We start from the raw sequence: 23,180 nt of genomic DNA on the forward strand, positions 1-23,180 counted from the left end.
GTCCCCTGGAAAGCTCCCATGCTGGGAGTCAGGGAGGAGGGACGGAGCCCCTGCTCCTCCGCAGCCAGCTCGGTGACTCCGCATGGCCTCTGCCCTCATCTGCCATAGGGGCGTTTGTGTGGATGGGGTCCTGGGACAGCCAAGGGTGGACTATTAACGTGGCATGGATTTTTGGAACCTAAGGAGGACTAAGTCCAAATGACCTGGCCAGGTGACTCAGATGGATGGAGTGTCTTCCCATACACAGAAAAGTCATTGGTTCGGTTCCCAGTCAGGGCACATACCTGGTTGTGGGTTCAATCCTTGGTCAGGGTGCATGTGGGAGGCAACTGATCAATGTTTCTCTCTCTCTAATCAATGGGAATTTATCCTTGGGTTAGGATTAAAAAAAAGTTTACTTCCCTTCACCCTTGATGTTAAAGCTGGGGCTGATTCTACATCCCAAAGTGTGTGTGGCAAATATGGTAAAGACTTCATGCGTCCAATCTCTTCCTTAAGGGGCCTTATTTCACTAACTGTTAGCTCTTGGGCCAGAGCCTGTGGAGCACACACTGCAGCCAGATGGCCTGAGCTTGGCCCCCAGCCCTGCCACTCCCTAGGTATGTGACTGTAGGCCCATGACAGCTTCCTACAATGTGCACAATGTTAGCACCCTGCTCATAGGGCTTATGAAGGTAGCACATGCACATTGGAGGGTGACCTGCACCAGGTGTTTGGTAGCCGTCTCCATCACCGCTGCTGCAGTATCATGGGGACATCAGTCCTGGTGTCAGCACTGTGCTGTCAGCATGCGCACTGCCAGCAGCAACTAACTGTCATATTAACCATGCAGCTGTGGGGTCTGCACGAGGCAGGTGCATGTTGCAGAGAAGGGCCTGGGGCATCTGGCCCTGGAGGATGGCAGGGGTTCACCACCTGCCCCTAATACCCCCTGGCCCTGCTGCAGGCCAACAGTGAGGCGGAGACCCTGGGCTGACTAGGACTGCGCTGCTGGCTGGCTGCTGGTTGCTCCCTCTGGAGCTGTTCCCAGCACAACCTCCAGCCAGCTGCCAGGTTTCTCAGAGCACTTCTCCCCTGGTGTGGCCAGCTGCCCTTCCTACTCAGGACCCCAAGGACTCCTCACTTCAGCCTGGAACTGGGGGCTGCTTTGGTTTGACATACCTCTTGGCAGTCTTTGCTGGAGCTGCTGTTAGTTTCTCAAATTCATCCTTTTCAGAGAAAATCACCACACTGTCTGTGGGTAAACAGAAAGATTGGGGGATAGAGGAGTTAGTGTCAGCTCCAGCTCTGAGCTTGTCCTTCTGCTGCTTACTTCCTCTTTAGCAGACCTGCTTGGTGACTAAATCACAATGCCCTGAGTATTAAGCACCACGTGGCTGCACTGACACCCCTTCCCAGGACCCCTGTGCTAAGTGGCAAAGAGCCTAGCCAGTCAGAAGGCCAGGCTGCTGGGGTAGTGACAAGAGGGTTAGACAATCTCCACCCTGAAGACAGACTCCCATGCTTGTGGGGACTCTGTTTGCAGACCTTGGGACTCTTTCTTCTCTCCTTCCTGGTTCACTTGGGCTTCCACATTCTTCACTGAGTGGCTGGTGCAGCAGGCTAGTTAGAGAAAAAGAAGGGTGTGAGCAGCTGGGCTCATCGACTGGTAAGGTGATGGAGCTGCTCAGGGGAGAGGCAATATGAGGCAGGCATGGGGGAACAGTCACCTGGGGAAGAAGGCTTCGTCTTCATGATGTAGAACATAATGATGAGGACAATGGCGATGGCCATGATAAAGATGGTGGACATGGCAATGATCAGAGCCGCAGCCAGGTGTCCTTGGCCTGAGAGCTCTGCTGAAGTTGGGTAGAGAAGGCAATGCCTTAGGACTCAAGTGTCCCTACAGGAGCCCACCCACCAGGCAGGGCCCTTTCTCCTTAAGACCACGCCCTGTGAACAATGGCCCTGCTACTGGGACACTTCCTAGGACCTTCAGATTCCGAAATGCTTGCTTAGTATGAGACCCCAGCCCCACAAGTTCCTTTGGCCATCCCGCGTGCCATGGCTTGTGTTTGTCCAGTTGTCCCCGGGGTGCTTGCCCTTGGTTCGATTGCTTTGGGAAGCCAGCATGCGTGCCGAGTGCACTGTGGGAATCTGAAGGCAACCCTGCCTCTCTGAGGACCAGGCCATAAATATGCTTAAACCACAGATGGCATTGAGACAGTAAAGAGGGGATGAGGAGCCAGTGTGAGGTCTTGCTCTGAGAGAAACTGTTGACCTTGGGGGTCCTCCCCCACCCTTCCACCCCAGAAGGACTGGGGAGTGAAACGTAGTTATTGGAAATAGATATTTAAGTGTTGAGATCAGCAGGTTCAGATGAAAGCCTGCAACAGAATTGCTGTTGACATCAGGGCCACCACAGCCCAGGAAGCTGGCTCCTCTCCACCCTCGTCCTGAGCAGCATTGCCAACACCCAAGGAGTGAGCAGCTCCCCTCCTCCCAGAGATATTTCTAATTTCTAGCAGCTGGGGGCATTGACTGTGATTAAACCACAGAAGGGAGGTGATTTGAAGTGGAGAAGAGCTTCATGGTCATTTCTATAATTATTTTCTCTCTTCCTCTCCAGCCACCCACTCCCCCCACTTACGTCTAGGTGGTTAGCTCCAGAAGACCAGTGCCTGGGCACCTGCCTACCTTTATGGGCGCGATGGAAAGGAGAGAGGGTGCTGCTGCCCGCGGTGCTGGGGAAGTGGGCAGAAACCCCTGCAGTGGCTCCCGCACCTGCAAGGAGAACAGTCGCTGTGGGCTCCTCAGAGTGACCTGCAGAAGCTCCACTACCAGCACTGAAACACAAGGTGCAGCCACAGAGCTATTGGTTCAGAGTCCCAGGTTATAAAGGGCTGGAGGGGCCACATAACACCTGCCATCCAAGTTATCCAATAAGACATGCCCATTATTTAAAAATCAAAACGCAAGAAAGAAGTAAAAGAATCACCTACAGCCTCTGTCTAACATTGACATTTGGTGTATTTTTCTTCAGGATTTTTGCATAATATGTTTTAAAATAGTTGTGACCAAACTGTTTAAGAGTAGGCATGAGCTTGGTCTTCTCTCAAAATGGTGATTCATAAAACTCCCATTCTATGTAAAAAAGTGGCACTTAGCAGAAGTAATATGGAAGCTGATTTTGTGATCGGACAAATCACTAAGTTGTTCGGTTAAAACAAACAAAATGTTCTACCACAGAAATGATGACATCCTGACAGTCAACCTTCCTTAGGCAAGCTTGAGTCCTGCAGTTAATAAAAATGATCATGTTTCAAAGAAGAAACCAAGATGGCGGCATAGGTAAACACCGGAAATTGCCGCCTCTCACAACCACTTCAAAAATACAACTAAACAACAAAACGGACATCATCCAGAACCACAGGAAGGTTGGCAGAGTGGAAATACTACAACTAGAAGGAAAGAGAAAAGCACACTGAGACTCAGAGGAGGTGTGGTGTGGAAGAAAAGTGCAGAGGTATGGAGGTGTACTTGGAAAGGGCTGGCAACTGAGGACACAGTTGTTTTTTTCAATCAGGAGGGAGTCTCAAGTTACTGACTGCTCTGAACTCCAGTTCTGGGCGAGTCTCTGGGGACCCAGACTCATACGGGGAGAAACTGGACTGTCTGGCATCGGTCGGAACTCGAGGACGGCTTTCTCTCAGAGGTGCTTGCAGTGATTACCAGGACACTGAGACTCGGAGCCTCTTAGGGTAGGACTGAGGATCAGCCATAGCTGCTTGCTCCGCCCTGTTGATTCCCTGAGACACCGCCCCACCCGAGCTGTGAGCAGAGGCTTTTGCATATGAAAGGCCTGGCCCTTTGCAATCTAAAATTACCTAACAAACTGCAGCTGGGTCAGAGAGACCCAGAACTTCCAAAAGAAGACCCATGGCCCCACAGCAGCTTGCATTGCTTCACAGCTGGGCCTCATCTGGGCACCTCCAAACCCCAAACAAAGAAGAGGAATCTTTAGATCTCTCCATAGCTCCTGCTGGGTAGCCTCAGGCAGAGGCTAAATTAACACCTCCTTAGAGATCCAAGTGCCAGTATACCCAGTGGTCAGAGTGGGACCATCCAGATTACAACTTCTCAGATCCATAAGGGACACACTCAGGGGGCAGACTCAGTGAGCACCAAAGCCCCACTGAAGCAAGTCTTGCCCCAGAAGGGTGTCTCCAGCACAGAAGTTCTCCCACTGCAGACACAGCTGATTCTCACAGCCAATTGGCCTGGAGGTTAATTCCTCCCAGTGATACCTACAACAATCAAGGCTTAACTACAACAAGACTGTGCACAAAGCCCACAAAGGGGTGCACCAAGAGTGTCCACCTCAGGTAATTGCAGAGGCTGAGCCACTGGACCCTATAGGACACCTAGCACAGAAAGCCACTCTATCAACACAGGGAAGCATAAAAAAATGCGGAGACAAAGAAACAGGCCACAAATGACAGAAATGGAGGAAAGCACACTACTGGATATAGAGTTCAAAACCACACTTTTAAGGTTTTTCGAGAATTTTCTAGAAACTGCCGATAAATTTAGTGAGACCCTCAAGGAATCTAGTGAGACCCTCGAGGTTATGAAAAAGGGCCAACTAGAAATTAAGCACTTTTCTTAAATTGACTAAAATAAACAATATTATACAGAGTTCCAACAGCAGACTAGAGGATCGCAAGAATCAAGTCAAAGATTTGAAATACGAAGAAGCAAAAAACACCCACCTGGAAAAACAAAAAGAAAAAGAATCCAAAAATATGAAGATAGTGTAAGGAGCCTCTGGGACAACTTCAAACGTACCAACATCTGAATTATGGGGTGCCAGAAGAAGAGAGAGAGCAAGATATTGAAAACCTATTTGAAGAAATCATGACAGAAAACTTCCCCTACCTGGTGAAAGAAATAGACTTACAAGTCCAGGAAGTGCAGAGAACCCCAAACAAAAGGAATCCAAAGAGGACCACACCAAGACACATCATAATTAAAATGCCAAGAGCAAAAGACAAAGAGAGAATCCTAAAAGCAGCAAGAGAAAGAAAGTCAGTTACCTACAAGGGAGTACCCATACGACTGTCAGCTGATTTCTCAACAGAAACTTTGCAGGCCAGAAGGGAGTGGCAAGAAATATTCAAAGTGATGAATACCAAGAACCTACAACCAAGACTACTTTATCCAGCAAAGCTATCATTCAGAAGTGAAGGTCAGATAAAGAGCTTCACAGACAAGGAAAAGCTAAAGGAGTTCATCACCACCAAACCATTATTATATGAAATGCTGAAAGGTATCCTTTAAGAAGAGGAAGAAAAAGAAAAAAAGTAAAGATACAAATTATGAACAACAAATACACATCTATCAACAAGTGAATCTAAAAATCAAGTGAAAAAAAATCTGATGAACAGGATAAACTGGTGAATGTAATAGAATCAGGGGCATGGAAAGGGAGTGGACTGACTATTCTCAGGGGCGGGGGGAAGGAGTGTGGGGGTGCGGAAAGAGACTGGACAAAAATCGTGCACCTATGGATGAGTCGGGGGGTGGTGTAAGGGCAGAGGGTGGGGTGGGAACCGGGTGGAGGGGAGCTATGGGGGGAAAAAAGAGGAACAACTGTAATAATCTAAACAATAAAGATTTAATTTAAAAAAATGATCATGTTTCAAGTAAGTGTCCTCCTGCCGTGCTTTTGTCTCTGCCAGTTCTGAAGGAGCTGGAGAGTGTGCGTTTGCTTGTCCGAGTGAGGCCAAGTGAGAGTCCTCCCTAAAATCAATGCATGTTGGCCCTCTTAGCTGCCCAGCCAGGACTAACAGCACCGAGCCTGGCCCCTGGTCAGCAAGGCTCCTGTGAGAAACAGGGGTGTTTAACAGAAGGTTCTCCAGAGAAACACAGCCACCTGCTCTGTGAGTGGTCTTTTTAAAGCCACCTGCACACATAGCCTGGGTCACCCAGAAGACAGTGACCACAGCCAACTGGGCAAGAGAAGTCCTGCTGATTATCCATATATCTGTGTCCAGTAGGAAGAGAAGGTCCTAGGAGAGAGCAGGGTCAGAAACTTTTGATCTTCGCACCTTTGAGAACAAATAGAAACTCTACAAATAAAATAGGGTGGCGGTTTGGGAGGGAGCAGGCTGAAGACTGGCTCCTGCTGCAGTTCTGCATTTCTGTGAGGTGTCCCAGGGTTCAGGCCAGCCAGTTGCTGGGGTTGGACAGGAAGTTAAACTGTCACAGGTATATGAGAAATGCGATTCGCCACCTGAGGGGCCAACAGGAGGGTTTTTAAGGAAGCACTGCGAGGTGTGAAGGCTCATGCCCTCTTCACACCCTGGACAGGGCTCACCCTGGGGAGGCTTGCAAGGCAAGGGTGTGTGCTACTGGTGCCATCCTGCTGTCCTTCAGCTCACACTCAGCGCAGTTTTCCACGTTTTTTAAAACACCCCTCTTGTTGAGTTAGGCATCCCCTCTCTGGGATTTGCCACTTCCAGAGCTCAGGGACTTCACTTATCGGGAGCTCCTGGCCTCTGGCTCTTTGTCTGGTCTCTGTCACCTGCAGTGTTGCCTCAAACGTGGGTGCTGGTGCCACCCAGATCACCACACGATGGAGGGGCTGAGTTTTTCTCTGCAGGGCATGATGAGCTCTGTAGTTCCACTTCTTTCCTTCTATGTTCTCAACTGCTGTCATTGGGATGATTTCTTAGCTCTTCCACCAAGATAGTGAGGGGTGCTGAGAGGTATAGGGGTACCAAGGCAATAGCCCAGCATGGGCTAACCTCAGAATCAACAGAGACCCAGAGGAGACTTGCTCAGAACAGAGGGGGCTCCTGCACTAGTGTCCCCAGGGCCTCGCCCTTTCTTCTGTAATTGCTGGTGGGTGATGGGCAGGAAGCTGGGAAGTGGGACCTGGGACCTGGGAGGCATGCTCATGATCCCCGCTGGAAGAGTGGCTCTTCTTTCTCTCCTCAGCGTCCGGGGCTTGCCCTGCCCTGAGAACAGCCTCTGCTCTGCCCAGAGCTCACAGAGACATGTCGTTGCCTTTCTGGAGGATAAATAGCTTTCCTGACCTCCAAACTCATGATGAATCTCATCATTTAGATGAGATTTAGAGTCAATGGTCCATCGGGGAGGTGCGGATGGAGGTGTGTACTCCCTGCGGACAAGATGCATCTGGAGGCTGCCTTTGGCCATCACAGGGTGGTGAGCTGGGTGTCAGGTGTTAGCCCCGTTGGCATCGTGCTGGGAGGCAGCCCGTCACATCTGGCCCAGTGAAGCGAGGGAAAGCACTATGGGCACAGCTTCAGCTGGACATTGAAAACAAAGCTCACCCATCTGTTCGGTAAGGGCTCAAGGGAGCTGAGGCTGTGTGGCCAGGAAAAGACTGGGGCTCTGTCTGTATGTGGCTGTCACCCTCTCTCCTGTACCTTGCTGGCTGAGGCTGGATGACGGGGGGTAGGGGGGTGGGGGGGCGGGTTGGGGACACAGATATGCCCAGGCCTGTGGCCCAGAGAGGGGCAGTGATAGCAGTCTAGCAGCATGCTGACTTATGGAAGGCCTTTGCACTGACTGGCAGGGCCGGTCACACGTAAACATCAGCGGACAACGGACGCAGGCTACTGCGAGTCAATAATGTGCACCTTGCTGCACCAAAATGAACTCGAGCTGGTACCAACTGAACAGCCTGGGCTGGTGTGTTTTGAGCACATCCAAGGATAACAGGGAGAGTGAGCAGGACTAGCGGTCCCCTCCGGGGCGGGTGCCCTCGGGCGAGCACACCATCGCCACAGGACCTGCACAGGACGTTCCCCTGCCCAGGCCCTGCTGTGGCCTAATGAGGATTAGCTCAGCACTAATAAAAGTATGTGGTGCCTGGGAGGTTTCCCTTTGCTCCAACACATGCTGTGTCTTTCCAGGTCACTTGGCCTCCTTGGAATGGATCATTGATGAAAATATGTGTCCGTGTTGTTTCTGATAGGTGGTTAACTACTACCTAATCTTATGCTCCATCATGTTTGGAGTCCAGCTTTGAATAAGCAAAGGTGAGATATTTTATAATAGGGGTAAGGGAAGGTTGTTGGAAACTGTATCCCAGAAAGTAGACAGAAATATCCATACAAGGTCTCTATGCAAACGAAAGAAAATGGAGTCTGAGTGTGAGGCAGCACTGACTGTAGACATTGGTCCAGGCAGGTGGGCTCTGCGGGGAGTACACTCACCTCCTCAGGAGGAGTCTGAAACCGAGAGCATATGGCTTAATGTCAGCATACCTCTGTTCAATGTGATGACAGGGTTCACTAAGAACCTTTGAGGTTTGTTAATCCACGCTATTTATAAGTGTGTTGATGAGTATAGCGATGGCTGGCATTCTCTACATATGGCAAACAGCTTGGGTTTTTAGGAATGATTTGTTTGTTGATTCTTACAGTTGTCATTGAGGGGGCCTGCGGCTGTTTCACTGGCTCAGCACCCCCTACTGGCAGCTGCTGGAACAATGGGCAGAGTCATTAGAACTTGGCTGCTCAAGGGGCCCAGGAGCTTGCTGGGAGGGCAGTTGTGGAGCCCATCTAGACCTCTGAGGCAGGACCTGTTTCTTAACCGGACCTGGGGATGGTGTGACAGACCGACATGTTTGCTTTCTCGGACTCTACCTCTGGTCCAGCCTGCATTTCTCCCATGGCCTGCCACACATGTGCTCATTATTAGAGAAATTCTGCTTGGGGCTACAGTTTTTGGAGAAACAGCGTCTTGCCAGTGGGTGCCTCTCCCCAGGGAGGTGAGGAAATATGTACAGGCATGGTGACCCAGAACAAAGAGATTTCGAGATTTCACACTCTTCCTTGGATCCCTGTTGGTGGCCAGATGCCTTTGGTGATCAATCATCTCTTGTCCCTTCCATTCTCTCTTCTGTTGACATAAAAGACACCTGAATTCCGGGCTCTTGGAAGATGGATTTGAAGAATCATCTGCTTGACTAGGCACCTTCTCAATCAATACAACTTTCCTTGCTCCAACTCTGCTGTTTTGAACACTGGCCTTTTGCAGTGTCGGCACATAGATTGTGGACTGGTAACAAGGGGTGTGCACATTCAAGTTTGGGAAACACTGCTTTGGAAATAGCTAGAAACTGGCATTTGGGGAGACCAAGGCTTCACATTGGAGTTCATCACTGCTTGGCATCACAGGATAGCATCTGGAGGGAGACACAGTTCTCTGGTGGCAGAGTGGACTTGGCTCAGGGGTCACAGTCACTGACAAGTGGTCATAAAATGGTGATGGTGACCAGGGAACACTTGCTGGGTGCCAGACCCACCACTCTCTCACTCTGTGCGGGAGGGGTTCTTGCTCTCTGTGTCCCAGGCGAACGGACAATGCAGAGAAGGTCAGCTGTATGATGTGGAGCTGCAGGGGCCTGGTTGGTGCTCACCCATGAGGCTGAAGCTTTACCCCATGGTAAGTGCTGTGTGCACACTGGAGTGGGGGCTCACACACACCTGAACATGTCATCTCCTCCCAATAATCTTCTGAGAAGACGATCCCATGTAACAGATGGGGAAACTAAGTACAAAGTTAGGTAACTGTCCCCAAGAGTGGAAACTCGAAAGAATCCCAAATCTGATGCCACACCCTTTCTTCCTCTCGCCTCGAGCCACCCCCATGCCATCACAGCACGGGTCCTTTCCGAGGCAGTCCTCAGGCCTGTGCAAGGAAAACAACAAAACACCAAAAACTTTGGTTGCACCAAGTGGGTCTTCTCTTTGATGTGACTGAAAAATAACTAGAGGGCTTCTTCTCTCACTTCCAGGACAAACAGTGATGGGACTAGGGGTGCGGAAGGAAGGTAGTGCTTGTTCACTGCGGTGGAAGCTTCTGGAAGAAAGGCTTGAAGCTTTCCCGATGGGCAAGTCACAAGCAGGAGAGGTTTCAAAGCTCTTGAATACCTGGGGGCGTCCCTGCCACACGCATGTGGTTTATGTAAGAGCCATCACTTACACTTGTTATTCAGGAGAGAAAACGGAAACCAGGGAGTTCATGGCTCCCTGGCAGTTACAGTCCCTGAGGCCCAACCAGGCTCTGTCCGAAGCTCCACACATGTCTGTTTGCCTGAAGATGACGATGGCCCAGAGGCAGGACCAATGGCGACCAGTGGCAATCCTCTGGCCTCCCTCTTACTACTTGATGGTGTTGGGTGACTGCAGCCCGGGGCTCCTGGGAGAATCTCAGCCCCACACTTCACAGAAGCCGTCACCTCTTTAAGGATGGAAACACACAGGATAGGAAAGCACCTGGGATGGTGGAGAGCCCAGGTAGATTCAGGCTGTGAGTCCAGAGCTAGCTCCTGCACAGCTGGCACCCCTGGCCTCCACCAGCCCTCACACGTGTGCATCTGTCATATGCTTCCTGGGGTTCGTGCCAGGTTCTCTTTGATTATGGGGTGTGTAATCCACTATCCATTGACTTGGGCTACCAAGGGCATTACCCTGCCTGGCAAGGGCCCAGGTAAATCACAGCCAAACAAAACCAAAGCAGGCTTCTCAGGCAGAAGCAAAGGAATTCTCAACCACTGAACAAGGCCCAGGAAGGGCAGAGCCTGGTGGGGCCTGGGCAGCCAGCTGGCACATTGGGGTCCTGACTAGGTTTTACCTAGTTCCTAGGCTGGCTGGGGTAGAGCTGCTGATGGCAGTTCTGTGAGTTTGGGCCTCATTACTGACTCTCTAGCCCCATCTTCTGATTCCTGAGCAGGAGCCTTGTGCAGGGGAAGTGGAAACCTCGAGGTGGAGAGAGTAACTTTCATGTCCCACTTGAGAGCCTGACGCATGCAGGGCTGCATTCACCATGTCACCCCACATGGCCCATCTGGCTGCATGTCCCCATTTCTCAGATGGGAAAGCAGAGGTTATGTATGAGAACTAACAATTGTCTAGACAGAGCTTTGTAGTACTTTGCAAAATACCTTGGCATCTGTGGTCTCATTGTTTGATCCAAGAATTGCATGACATAGATAATTCAGATTTTAGCACCCCCAAATTACAGATGAAAATACTGAGGTTCATAACAGTTATGAGATATATTCAAGGTCACTTGTCCAAGGTTACTGACCTGAGTCTCTGACTCATGGTACAGCAAACCTTTTTCATGGACTTGCTTTCTGATTGGTTAGGCCATGAGAACATTTTTGTTTATGCCTTTACTGTACTTAACTTGTTTAGGGGCCAGGACTGGCTTCTGTCTACCCCACCATGTAATGCAAGACATCAATATTGAACCAGCACCGCTCTTATGGAAGGACAAAGTGCACTCACATTCCTTGGTGTTGGGGGGCGCCAGGAGGCAGGAATAGCAGACCATGCCGTAGATGTTCCTGGGTCTGTTTTCCAATATGTAGTAGCTACAGGGAGGGCAAACAAGACAAAGTAGACAGGTGAACTGGGCACTGTCACAAGCAAATGCTGACCACTTGGCATACCCACGACCAAAGCATGATCCAAATCAGGCCAGAGACAGACGCCTGGGAAGCAGGACCCCTGCTGAGGAAAGAATCTCCATTTTGATCACTGAGATTCCTTGAAGGTTTTCAACTTGTCTTAAAATGGATTTCCCCCCAATATTGGGCCAGTTTGGGTCTTATAAATATCTCCTCCCCTTTTTGGTTCCTTTCACCGATGAGCTTGTTAGTGTGTGCATGTCATCACCATCTTCATCCACATCCTCCACCTAAACATCTGCCTGCCCACCGTGTGCATGCCTGCTACCACGTGTGTGCCCACCACCACGTGTATGCTCTGCCACCACATGTATGCTCTGGTTAGTGCCTTGGGTGTCTTGCCAACCAGAGATTCAGGCACTTATGGAGGAGGAGCAGCATGCCCTTGGTGAAAGCCCGTAAATGTGTCTCTGCTGGTGACACTGGGACCTCCCAGGGAACACTTGCTGACCACCAGTGAGCGGCACTGGCTGGCAACGTGGCTGTAGCAATGTCCAGCGAGGTCACCACAGAGGGCTTTAGAGACAGCCAGGTCATAACTGAAATTTGTTTGCTTCTTCCTCAGGAAGCACTTGTCCGAAGACACCCATATAAATTCATGCAGGCCCTGGCCGGTTTGGCTCAGTGGATGGAGCGTTAGCCTGCGGACTCAAGGGTCCCGGGTTCGATTCCGGTCAAGGGCATGTACCTTGGTTGCAGGCACATGCCCAGTGCGGAGTGTGCAGGAGGCAGCTGATCGATGTTTCTCTCTCATCGATGTTTCTGGCTCTCTGTCCCTCTCCCTTCCTCTCTGTAAAAAAATCAATAAAATATATTAAAAAAAATTCATGCTGGGCTTGTGACATTTAAAACAAAAGACAAAGCCTTTACAGTGATGTCTTTCGAGCTTCCTGATGTCAATATACCATGCTGGCTCTCAGAATTCCCTGCCCAGACCCTGCCACGATGGGCTGCCGTTCTCTGCAGGGCACACCTCCTGGCCTCCCCTCCCAGCCTCACAACTCAGCCTCCTTTCCACCTGCAGGTAGGTTTTGGCACTTCTCTTAGTGTATGCTTGTTTTCCATAAGTATACATTCAGCGGTGATCATGGAACCAGTATTGCATTGTGAGAACACAATTAATAAAGTGAGCTGGTGCCCATGTTCTCCCTTACTACCATTTCAAAAAATGAAAAATCCCTCTGCGCTGTTTAATACTTCCATGGTTGTTTTAAAATCTCTTTTATTAGCCATGCACATCCAGGCCCATGGACCAGGACTGTGGGGGGGAGTATTCGGACTCTAGCGGCCAGGAGCTGAACCATTATCAGTAACATTATGATCATAATTACGTGCCCTTCCTCAGAGCGTTTTATCCCCAGATTCCTGTGTATCTAAAAACATTAATTAACCAATTTCAAAACATCCCTCAGAGAAGCCAGCACAGCCAGGTTCACAATTAAACCTGTGGAAAAAGCCTCTCTCAAATGCACACCTTGTCCCCTCCAGAAGCCATCTGTGCTGGGGAAGCAGGAAGCCGTGGGGGCCCCCAGCGCACGGCTCCAGGAGGGGCGTGGCCTAACCAGGGTGAAGGGCTCTGGACTCCAGGTTGGCCAGGGCAGTCCTCCTGCAGCTTTTTGACATACAGACCCAGAGTTGCCTCTGCGACCTGAGAAGGAATCTATCTGCCAAGAAGGCCTCCTCATGGTTAACTGGGTCCAAATTCATAACATGAGTCTGGCAGCCATTGTCGACAGAGGCCTCTCACATAGGCTGCCTTTCAGGGGAAAACTGCAGACTGAACCTCCAGTCTCCTCCCGGTGCTCCTGCCTGTTGAGTCCATCCTGATGAAGGAGTTAGAGGGCTGAGACCTGACCTGTCTATTTAAAATTTCACAGCTATAATCTAATTTGCATCTTTACTAACCAATCAGAGCTGCTCCATAACAACCAATCAGAATACGTGAAGCTGACCAATTAGCACAGTGCTATTTGGACCAGACTGTGCAAATTTGAATTCCTCATTTGCATAAAAATGGACCAATCAGGGACAAGGGTGGGGACTTTATGAAAATTGGCCTCCTCTTTATCTCAGTGGAGCACAAATTTGGTTTTCACTAGGTGCTGCTTCTCTGGGCTTTGCAAACTGTTTACGTGAATAGTCCCCAGATTGGGGACTACTGTTGGCATTAGATTGGTGGCAGGGAACTTTTGTTGGCACTATTATTAGTTGCTCCTCCTCTCACCTCCACCTCTAGTGCATCTCCCCCAGATTGTGAATGCCTCTCTTCCTGGCCTGGGAGTCCCTCAGGGCCAGCCTTGTTCATGCCTGCATTCCTAGTACCTTGCGCTAGGTGATGAGGAGGGAAGGCGTTAGGCAAGTATTAACTGGAAGAGATGTGAATGAAAACCAAGTTGTTCTCTATAGAATTTCAAAGTGCTAAGACTGACAGAAGTCAAAGGGCATTTTATACACCTTTCCTCATTTTCAAAAAGCAGAACAACAGCTAATCCCATTCTGGTAATAGCCTGGTGCTGAGCTCCATTTTGGATGAAAATCCACAGCCACCTGGGTGGGTATAGGACACCTGGTCTTAGGACTGGGCACCCAGTGGGTCCCAGGGGACACCACGCTCTGTGCACACTAGCGGTAACTCCACCTGGGATTAGTCAGCTGCCTTTGCTGGGCACACAGGCACCTCCTTGGGCAGGCCGATGGCTCCCATCCTGAGTGGTCCTCTCTCTCTGACTCCCAGGGGCCCCAATGGCTGCCACTGCACCTCCTGTCCTGGCTGTGTGTCTGCACCAAGCTGTGCAATGTATTCAATAGCTTAGTTGAAGAAACAATATGGAAGGGCTATAATTTTTTTAAAAAAATATTGGCTCCAGGAGGTTATAAAATCATGAGTGTTAAATATGTCACACATTACCTAGCATATATTTCACAGAACATTTTAAAATGTTGGATTTTTCTCTTTAAGACTAACCTCAACTTCTTGTGTTTAGTTTACCCCCACACCTCTCATTCCCGGCCAGACAGGAGTGGAGACTCATTGTTTAGCTTCTATGAACTTGAAGCTGGGTGCTCATTTAGGGAGCTGTGCCCCGCTAGAGTATTAGGCCCCTTTGTCTTTCTGTGAAGGTCTAATTTCCCACTCTTTGCTCTCTATTTAGACTTTTCCCTGGATCTTCTTTTTTCTTCTTCTGCTTTTCTTCAAGGGTTGATTAAGGTGGGTAACCCAAGACAAGACTCAGTTTAAATGTGCCTCTAGAATCTTCTTTGTGTGTAGATTTTCTCCAAAGGTTCCCTTTTCTCAGAGCTCCTGAGCTTGTAATGGATGCCACTGAGCTCTTTGATGCTCCCTTTGCCCTCTACAATGTTGGTATGTAGAAGCAACCACCGTGTCCTTTGCCCCTGTTTTCCAAACATCCTAGAATGCCTTATTTGCAGGGAGTGGACGTGGTGTGGAAGCTAGCCAGCAGGAGTTTCTCCAATGGGTAACATGATGCCCTGGGGGAGGTTATGAAATTTCACCTCTTCTCTCTTCCTCTTCTCAGGTTTTATTCCCTGGTCCTCCCACACAAGTCTTTCTCAACAGGAAAGCCCCACGTACTGCTCATTGTTCAGCCAGTGTCTTAGCCACATACTGATATACAGCAGAGAAAGAATGAGAAGATGGTGCTTGCCAAACCACAAAGGGGGAGCAGGCCAAGGCAACCTGTGGTGTCAGGAAGACAAATAGGAGGCAGTCTGCATCCGCAGCCTGGGGACCACAGGGACTTGGGAATGAAAACAGCCTTTCATGGAGCTGATGGTGCCAGCTTGCTAAAACTCCTTGTAATCCTCCTTTGTGCCATAGCCTGAGAGCTTCATTTTGTCTCAAAACCTAGGGCATGTAATAGGAGGGGGGAGGCCTTTGGGATCCCACCCTGATAGAGCATTGTGCTTATTAGAGCCAGGATGAGGAGGTTGGGCCTCGAGATAAAGTAGGGGCCCTCAATTTCCATGGCCTTGGGGTAGGGAGTGATTTATTTGAGGTCATATCACAGCACAGCAAAAATGGAAACTGACTATATTTTCACTTCCGTGGAGTAATGAGAGGTGCACTGAGGCGTGTCTGTTGCACAATATCCTTCACACTCAGCCAGTGCTCCCCTCACCTTGTCCCGATGCCGAAGACAAAGTGTGGAGGAAGCAGGTCACTGTTCTCTTGGAGCAGGGAGGGAGTCACTCAAGATTGCAGACTGGGAAGATCCTTGTAAACAGATGCTGGCCTCCCTGCTAATTCCACAGAGGGCTGTCCGTATCTTTGAAGCCTTCCAAAGGCAGGGAGCTCACCACCATTCCCCTGTCACACTACTTTCTGATAAATGTATTGGTACCAAACCAACTGTCTTCATTGCCACAGAGCAGCCTTTCTAGTGACCGAGCCAGCACCTGCCCATAGGACAGGTCATTTACTACACTGGTCCCAGGGCTTGTCCCCTTTACAGAAGAGTCTCTGTGGGTCTACGTAAGAATGAAACAGGCTGCTCAATGTGCATACTCACTACCCTTTTAGAGCATCAGAATAAAGTCTGGCTGAGTCTCACAGATACTATGGGTCTGAACCGCAGAGGATGAGACAGCAATGCTTCAGGGCCAAGCTCCATCTTGCACCCAATCCTCTTACTCCTCTATGAAGCTGCCTTATGGGGAAGCCTATCTGGACCAGTCATTCCCACACCATTAATGGGTAGGTGACTTCCAGATGTGGCCTGAGCTGTTTATTTACATAATAGAGGCCTGGTACATGAAATTTGTGCATGGTAGGGTCCCTAGGACTGGCTGGCAATCAGGGCCAATTGGGGCCTTCTGGCTGCTGGCCACTGGCAGGGGCCTCCCTTCATTATGCACCACTCCCTGGTGCTTAGCACACATCATAGTGAGCAGCAGAACTCCTGGTCTCCCAGTTGAACTCCCATGGGGATACTGTGCATATTAGCCATATCTATATATATATATATTATATATGTTGTTCTGCATGTAACAACGACCTCAAATTCCACACATACCTCCTCCATCTTTCCTCCACCTCCCCACCAAAATTCTTCCTCCTGTAGTCTACATCTTAGCAAATGGCCTCACTGTCCACACAGCTGGCTGAGACAGACACCTGATAATCCTCTTCAAAATCTCCTTCCCCAAATCCCACATGCACATGGTCTGCAACTCCTGTCTCTGCTGTCTTCCAACAAGCTCTTGAATTTTCCTTCTCCCTCCAACTTCCAGTGCTTTCGCCTTGCCCTGATCCTCACAACTTCCCACATTATCCCTGTTCCCCAGGCTTCCATCTCTTCCTTGCTCAACAGTGTTTATCTTCACTGCTGCCAAGGAAGTCATCCTAAGGTTGATTATGTCCTACACCAGCTTATACATCTGCATCAGCGTCGAGCTAAATGACTCGAGTCCTCAGCATCATTTTCCAGAGTCCTTTCCATCTGGCCTCTCCCCTCACTAGTTTCTCCACACCCACCTGTGTGCCTTCCACTTGGCCCAGGGATGCAGCCCCACGTCCTGTCAGATTGCTCACCCTCTGGGCTTTGGCTGAGCACCTGCACTTGGAGAGTTCTGTTCCACTTCTCAACTCTGTTCCACCCATCCCAGCATCACTCTGAGAAGTCTTCTAAGACCCCTACTGACCCCAATCACAGAAATGGCCCTTCCTGGACTTCTTGAGCACTGGTTTTCTTGTCTCTCTCCTCCACTGGAAAGAGAGGCACTACGTCTTTCCTCTTTGTCTCACTAGTACCTACCTGGTGGACTCTTAATTTAAAGGTTTACTGAAATAAATGCTAGGTTGTGAATGTCAGGTCAGATTCTCACACTGACAGGCTCTCAAAATAAGTTGAGATTTTGCAAAAAGGGTTATTTTCTTCCCAAGGCTGAGCATGGCAAGGGGAGCATGCTTTTCCTCAGCACGTCTATAGTTAATCCATAAAACTCTGCATTTTTTCATGAATTATGTACCCGCAGCAATTAAAAGCAATTGAGAGAAAAGTCTCAGGAATTATAAGTTATCAGAGACTGATTCTAGCCATCTAAAGTCAAGGTCCTTCTGATTTTTCTCCTTCAAGCCCAATGTCTGCAGGCCCTCCACAGGCGCGTGACCCACTAGGTCAGATGCATCAACTGCTTCTTCATCTTCTTTTTTTTAAAAAATATTTTTTTTTATTGATTTCAGAAAGGAAGGGAGAGAGAGAGAGATAGAAACATCAATGATGAGAATCATTGATTGGCTGCCTCCTGCACGCCCCCTACTGGGGATCAAGCCCTCAACCCCAGCATGTGACCTTTCAGTCCTCAGGCCAACACTCTATCCACTGAGCCAAACCAGCTAGGGCTCGACTGCTTCTTCAAACACTTCTCTCTGGTGGAGCCCCCACAACACAATGGTCACAGCAACTAAACTAAAGAAAACCCAGTGAAAGGACTTTTATTTCATCACTAGAGGCCTGGTGCACGAATTCGGGGTTCCTTGGCCTGGCCTGTGGGATTGGGCCAAAACTGGCTCTCTGACATTCCCCGAGGGGTCCTGGATTGTGAGAGGGTGCAGGCCAGGCTGAAGGACCCCATTGGTGCATGATCGGGGCTGGGGTGGGATGCGGGAGGTTGGCCAGCCAGGGAGGGACCAGGGGAGGGCTCCAGGTGCATCTCACTCAGTCCTGATTTGCTGGACCTCAGCAGCAAGCTAACCTACTGGTTGGAGCATCTGCCTCCTGGTAATCAGTGCATGTCATAGAGAGCGGTTGAGCAGCCTTAGCTTATCATTAGCATATTACACTTTGATTGGCTGAACGGATGACTGGATGACCAGACACTTAACATATTAGGCTTTTATTATATAGGACTAGAGGCCTGATGCACAAAATTCATGGAAGGGGCTTGGCCCCCGCTGGCACAGTGGCTGCCTCTGCCTCAGCCCCCATTGCTGTAGCTTCATCCAGAAGGTTGTCCGGAAGGATGTCTGGTCTAATTAGCATATTATGCTTTTATTATTATATATATTTTCTAAGATAATAGTTTAACATCTTCCTTGGGTATAGCTACCTATTTTTGTGTTTTTTCCTTATTGAAAAGGTTCTGGAATAAAGTTCTCATGATTTCTTTATTCATTTGAAAAATATGTTTGAATCATCCTCTGTCAGGGACAATGTTGGACAATGACATGGTTGTCCCTGTGGGGTTTCGATAGGCAGGTCTGTAACTCAGGATGTAGGTCTGAACTGATGACAGAAAACTAGGGAGACTGGAGATGGGGGGGTGGGCAAATCACCAGCAGAGAGATGGTGGTGGAAGCCATGGAAATGGATGCTTCCCAGTAACAAATTTCTGCGAGTTTAAAATATCTCCTCATTTCAAAGAGTTATTCACTTTCAGTCTATTCCTAAATTGGTGGGACTTTCTGCCTTTTTTGTACTTCCTTTTTCTTAGACTAATGCCCAGTGTTCTCATTTGAATGTGTTCTTATTTGCTTCCTCCTCTCAATTCAGCGTAGTGAGACAGTGTGTAAACAAGTGATTTGTGAAGTACAGAGTACTACTGAGAATGCTGCTGCCTCCATGACCAACACCATGGTCTGCACCCTGGCCAGCTCCATCACCGCCCCCACCACCTCCATCACCCTTGAGCCATCACCACTCTTGGTGTCTGGGCAACCCTTGCAAGCATTATGCTGTGTGGCCACCAGAGGGAGGCAGCAGCAGCTGCAGAGGCTTGGTGTTTACTGGGGTAGGCTGCACCTCATCTCAAGCAGAACTTGCTAGTGTGTCCTGCCCGCCTGAAGGAAGATTTTTATCCTTCTTTCAGGATAACTGCATTTGCACTTTGCTTCTTGGGGGAAGACTTTTGATACATAACAGGATTGTGGTGGAATTACATGCATATGCACTCAAATATTCCTGTCAGTGGCTTTTATTCTCAGTTTTCCTCAGAATACTAAAAGTAATATTCTTGTATGAGATTTTAGTGTTTTTTCCCAAAGCATTCCACATGTGTTATCTCACTGTAAGTAGTCAGCAAATTCGTTTGATTTGAGAAGTCGGAAGAGCTGACTGATGTTGGCTTAAAGAACACACAAACTGAGCCTGGGCGAGCTGCCTGCTCAGGAAAGGTGGCAGGACTCACCATCCTAAGTGCCATGTTCTCAGCGGGCTTCCCAGAGACACACAGAGGTTTCGGAGAGCGTGTCCTGGGTGCGGTTTGGAGCACCCATGCTTACCCAGGGAGACAAGGCCCACACTCAGCGTCATTCTCCATGTCCCCCGGCATCAGCACAGTGGCCCGGAAGAAGCCCTCGCAGTCTTTGTGGCGCCTGCATATCTGGTAGCCTCCTTTGGAAAACTTCTCTGCTGGGCAGGGGATGCAGCCATAATCCTCATCTTTGGTGCCGTAGCCACAGGACTGGCCAAGGAAGAGGACAGAGGACATAGGTGAGTCCAGGGTCACACCTGCCAGGACCAAACCTGCAGTCTTTGGGCACACCATGTGCATGGGCGCACAAGGCCCATCAGGCACAGGCTGCCCCGGGTGCACCGGACACTGATTTAGCTAGGGAGCCACATGCAGAGCAACACTAAGTATGGTGACAATACCCCATGAAGGTCCTGGGGGCTGTGGTCTGGCAGCCAGGCAGGGGGTCTTACCAGGTATGGCTCTTCCCCCGGCCCACACTGGGGACACTCATGGCACAACCCTGTGGTCTGGTTGTAGTACTCATTCTCGCCGCAGTTGTTGTATTCTGCTCTGGCTGAGCACATCAGAGACACCTGCCACAAGAAAGGGGTCATTTGGCTTTCATGCCTCCTTGAAGACACACAGTTACTCAGTTACTCGGGGTCAGTGGCCAGACAGCCCCAAGGCTGGGTGAGGAAGGGCTGGTGGTAGGAGCCTGCTCAGTCCGTTAGTACTCATTCAGTGCCCCATCCCCAGGAACTTAGCTGATAAACGGGCCAGGCCACCCTGCTTCCACAGTCTGGCCTCACTCCTGCCTCCCCCTGTCCCACACCCATCCCACCTTGGAGGCCTGATCCAAACTCGCTTCCCCCATGAAAACTTTCTTCCATTCTTTCCAAAGTCATGAATGAGGCAGCTCCTGCCCCAAGCCTCTAGCACAGCAGGTTTCTCAGTCACATGGTGCCTCTTCTCCTCCCCTCAGGGCTCCTGGTAAAAGCTTGGATCTTTCTTAATGGTATGGTCCACAGGTGTGGCTCGTCACACAGGCATGTGTATATCACAATGTAAATAAGCATTTAAGGACATTTCTATCCATGAAATCCTATAAAAGAAGCCACCAACCAGGGAAGTCTAGTTTAAACCGTGGGTGCTGTTCAGTGTGTTGCAGGGCGAGCTGCCTGCTCAGGAAAGGTGGCAGGACTCACCATCCTAAGTGCCTCTTCAGAAGAACTCAGTGAAGATGATGCTATTGTTGTTCCCATTTTACAGCCATGTAAACTGAGGCTTACGAGCCCAAGGAACCTGCCCAAGGAAGTGTGGCTGGTGAAGGACACAGCCTGGAGGGGGCTCCCACTGGAATCTCTGTCAAGCCTGTGCAGTGCTGGCAGGTGTCCTGACCCACTTACCACCAGGATAGGGAGCCAGGGCATTGGTCTGTAGTCTCCCACGTGGGCCATCCTCTCCCATAGGTTCACCTGAAAGATATACCTCATCAGCAGCAGTGCCTGCAGGGCCTGAGGCTGCTCCAGTTGCCTTCATTGTATCCCACTGGGTCAGAGGGACCTCCCAAAAACAGAGTGAGGAACGGATAGGCCCCAAAGAAAAGGCAGATTTAAGCTGAGTGTCAGGCCCCTTGGACTGACTCCACCACTGTCCTCCCAGCATCACCTCATCCCGGGAAAGAGCTCCAGAGAGGTGGGACCAGAGCACACCGCAGGCCACAGCTGAAGCGGCACTGACCAGCTCTCACCTGCTGGAGAGTCTGAAGACCCTGGTGAGCGCGGTCCAGGCTAGTGCTGATCCCCTGGCTGCAGGGGAGACCCGGAGACAGTGCCAGGGATCAGACAGCCCTCCCCACCCAACTTCCTGCTTTCCCAGCCCCTCATAAGGTTCGTCCCTCTCTCTGTAAAGAATGGGTCATCTGTCAAAGTGAGAGAATGAATCAGTCCAACCACTTAACTCTACAGTTGAGGCAACTGAAGTCCAGGAGGCTAGCGACCTGCTAATGGACAGAGGATGCCAGCTCTGTTCTCAGATGCTTCCCCCAAGTACTAACCTGATGCACTGCTTTGAAGGAGGAGGTGTTATTTTTCACGTTCAGAATGGGAGACCTGTGCTTCCAACTCAAAGCGCTTGTACCCAGGAGCCCACTATACAAAGAGAAACACTGCTCATGTGAGCACCTATATTCCCCAGTTGCCACACGCTGGGCCACTGTTTCTTGCTTTGACAGAGGGGATGAATTAGTGACAAAACAGCTGAGTTATGTGAGGAACCTTCAGAATCACCCGCCGCCTCAGACAATGTATCATCCTATGAATCCCCTTGTTCTCAGTGAGCCATTTGGTCATGGAAACCCAGAATCCCCAAATACCACCCCGAAATGACTATATAGGAACACAAAGCAGGAAATGATAAATGGGAAATCTATTATTATTATTATTTTGGAGAAAACACCTGAACTCTGTCTTTACAATACAATATCCTAAAGGCATTAGGGAGAAAAGCAGCCAAAAGATTATTTATTGGAAGTAGAAAGTTAGGTTTGAGATAGGAGGAGGGCGTGTCAATCTGGTTTGCATTCTATATAGGTTTCTAGCTCTTCAGCCGCAGAATCCGGAGAGGCAGAGGATGTGGAGGAAGGGAGCCCTCGTGCACTGCTGGTGGGATGCAGAGTGGTGTCGCCACTGTGGAAAACAGTGTGGAGGGAGGTTCATAAAAAAATTAAAAATGGAACTGCCTTTTGACCCAGCGATTCCACTTCTGGGAATATAGTCTAAGAAACCCAAAACATTAATTTGAAAGAATATATACATCTCCATGTTCACTGCAGCATTATTTAGCCAAGATCTGGAACTGTCCAAGTGCCCATCAATAGGCAAGTTGATAAAGAAGCTGTGGAACATGTATGCAGTGGACTATTACTCAGCCATAACAAAGAATTAAACTTTACTGTGGGAAACTGCCTCTTGTCTTCTCTGGCAGAGAGGTGTGGACAAGGAACCCGAATGCTGGTGACCCTTGAAGCCCTGGCAAAGATCAGGGCTATGTACCCACTGTTTAGTCAAGACAATGGTAGCTGAATCAACTTCCCCACCAGATAGTCATGTAAATCCTTACTGATAAGATAGTCTGCCTGTTACTGGAACTTGCCTGCCTAAGGGCTATGAGTGTATTCCAAACTGAATAAAAGGATGGCAAGGCCGGAGCACAAGCGGAGTCCGTCCTCTTGGAATGGGCTCTTGCCTGGCCCCCCAATTTTCAAATTATTATTTCTTGTCTTGTCTCTTTCATCTTCCAGAGCCCGAACCCTGAACCATGCGGGATGTGGGACATTCACACTTTACCATTTGCGACAGCATGGATGGACCTAGAGGGTATTATGCTAAGTGAAATAAACCAGACAAAGACAAATACTTTATAATTTCACTTATATGTGGAATCTAAAGAACAAAATAAACTGACAAACAAAAGAGAAACAGACTCATAGATA

At 49.5% G+C, this 23,180-nt stretch overlaps 1 protein-coding gene across 1 annotated transcript in view; it reads right to left on the reverse strand.

The window, feature by feature from the left end:
* Positions 1–21,144, reverse strand: part of EDAR (ectodysplasin A receptor) — a gene marked incomplete at both ends in the record, with an annotated part of 33,416 nt that extends 12,272 nt beyond the window's left edge. Inside the window, 8 exons of the mRNA XM_081086187.1 lie at positions 1,162–1,234; positions 1,528–1,602; positions 1,710–1,835; positions 2,677–2,763; positions 11,313–11,398; positions 19,734–19,915; positions 20,158–20,280; positions 21,094–21,144. Coding sequence (XP_080942313.1) covers positions 1,162–1,234; positions 1,528–1,602; positions 1,710–1,835; positions 2,677–2,763; positions 11,313–11,398; positions 19,734–19,915; positions 20,158–20,280; positions 21,094–21,144 — 803 coding nt within the window. The remainder of the gene's footprint in view (positions 1–1,161; positions 1,235–1,527; positions 1,603–1,709; positions 1,836–2,676; positions 2,764–11,312; positions 11,399–19,733; positions 19,916–20,157; positions 20,281–21,093) is intronic.
* Positions 21,145–23,180: the final 2,036 nt, after the last annotated feature.

Source organism: Myotis nattereri (genome assembly GCF_964212035.1).
Source record: "Myotis nattereri genome assembly, chromosome: 3".
Lineage (NCBI taxonomy): Eukaryota > Metazoa > Chordata > Mammalia > Chiroptera > Vespertilionidae > Myotis > Myotis nattereri.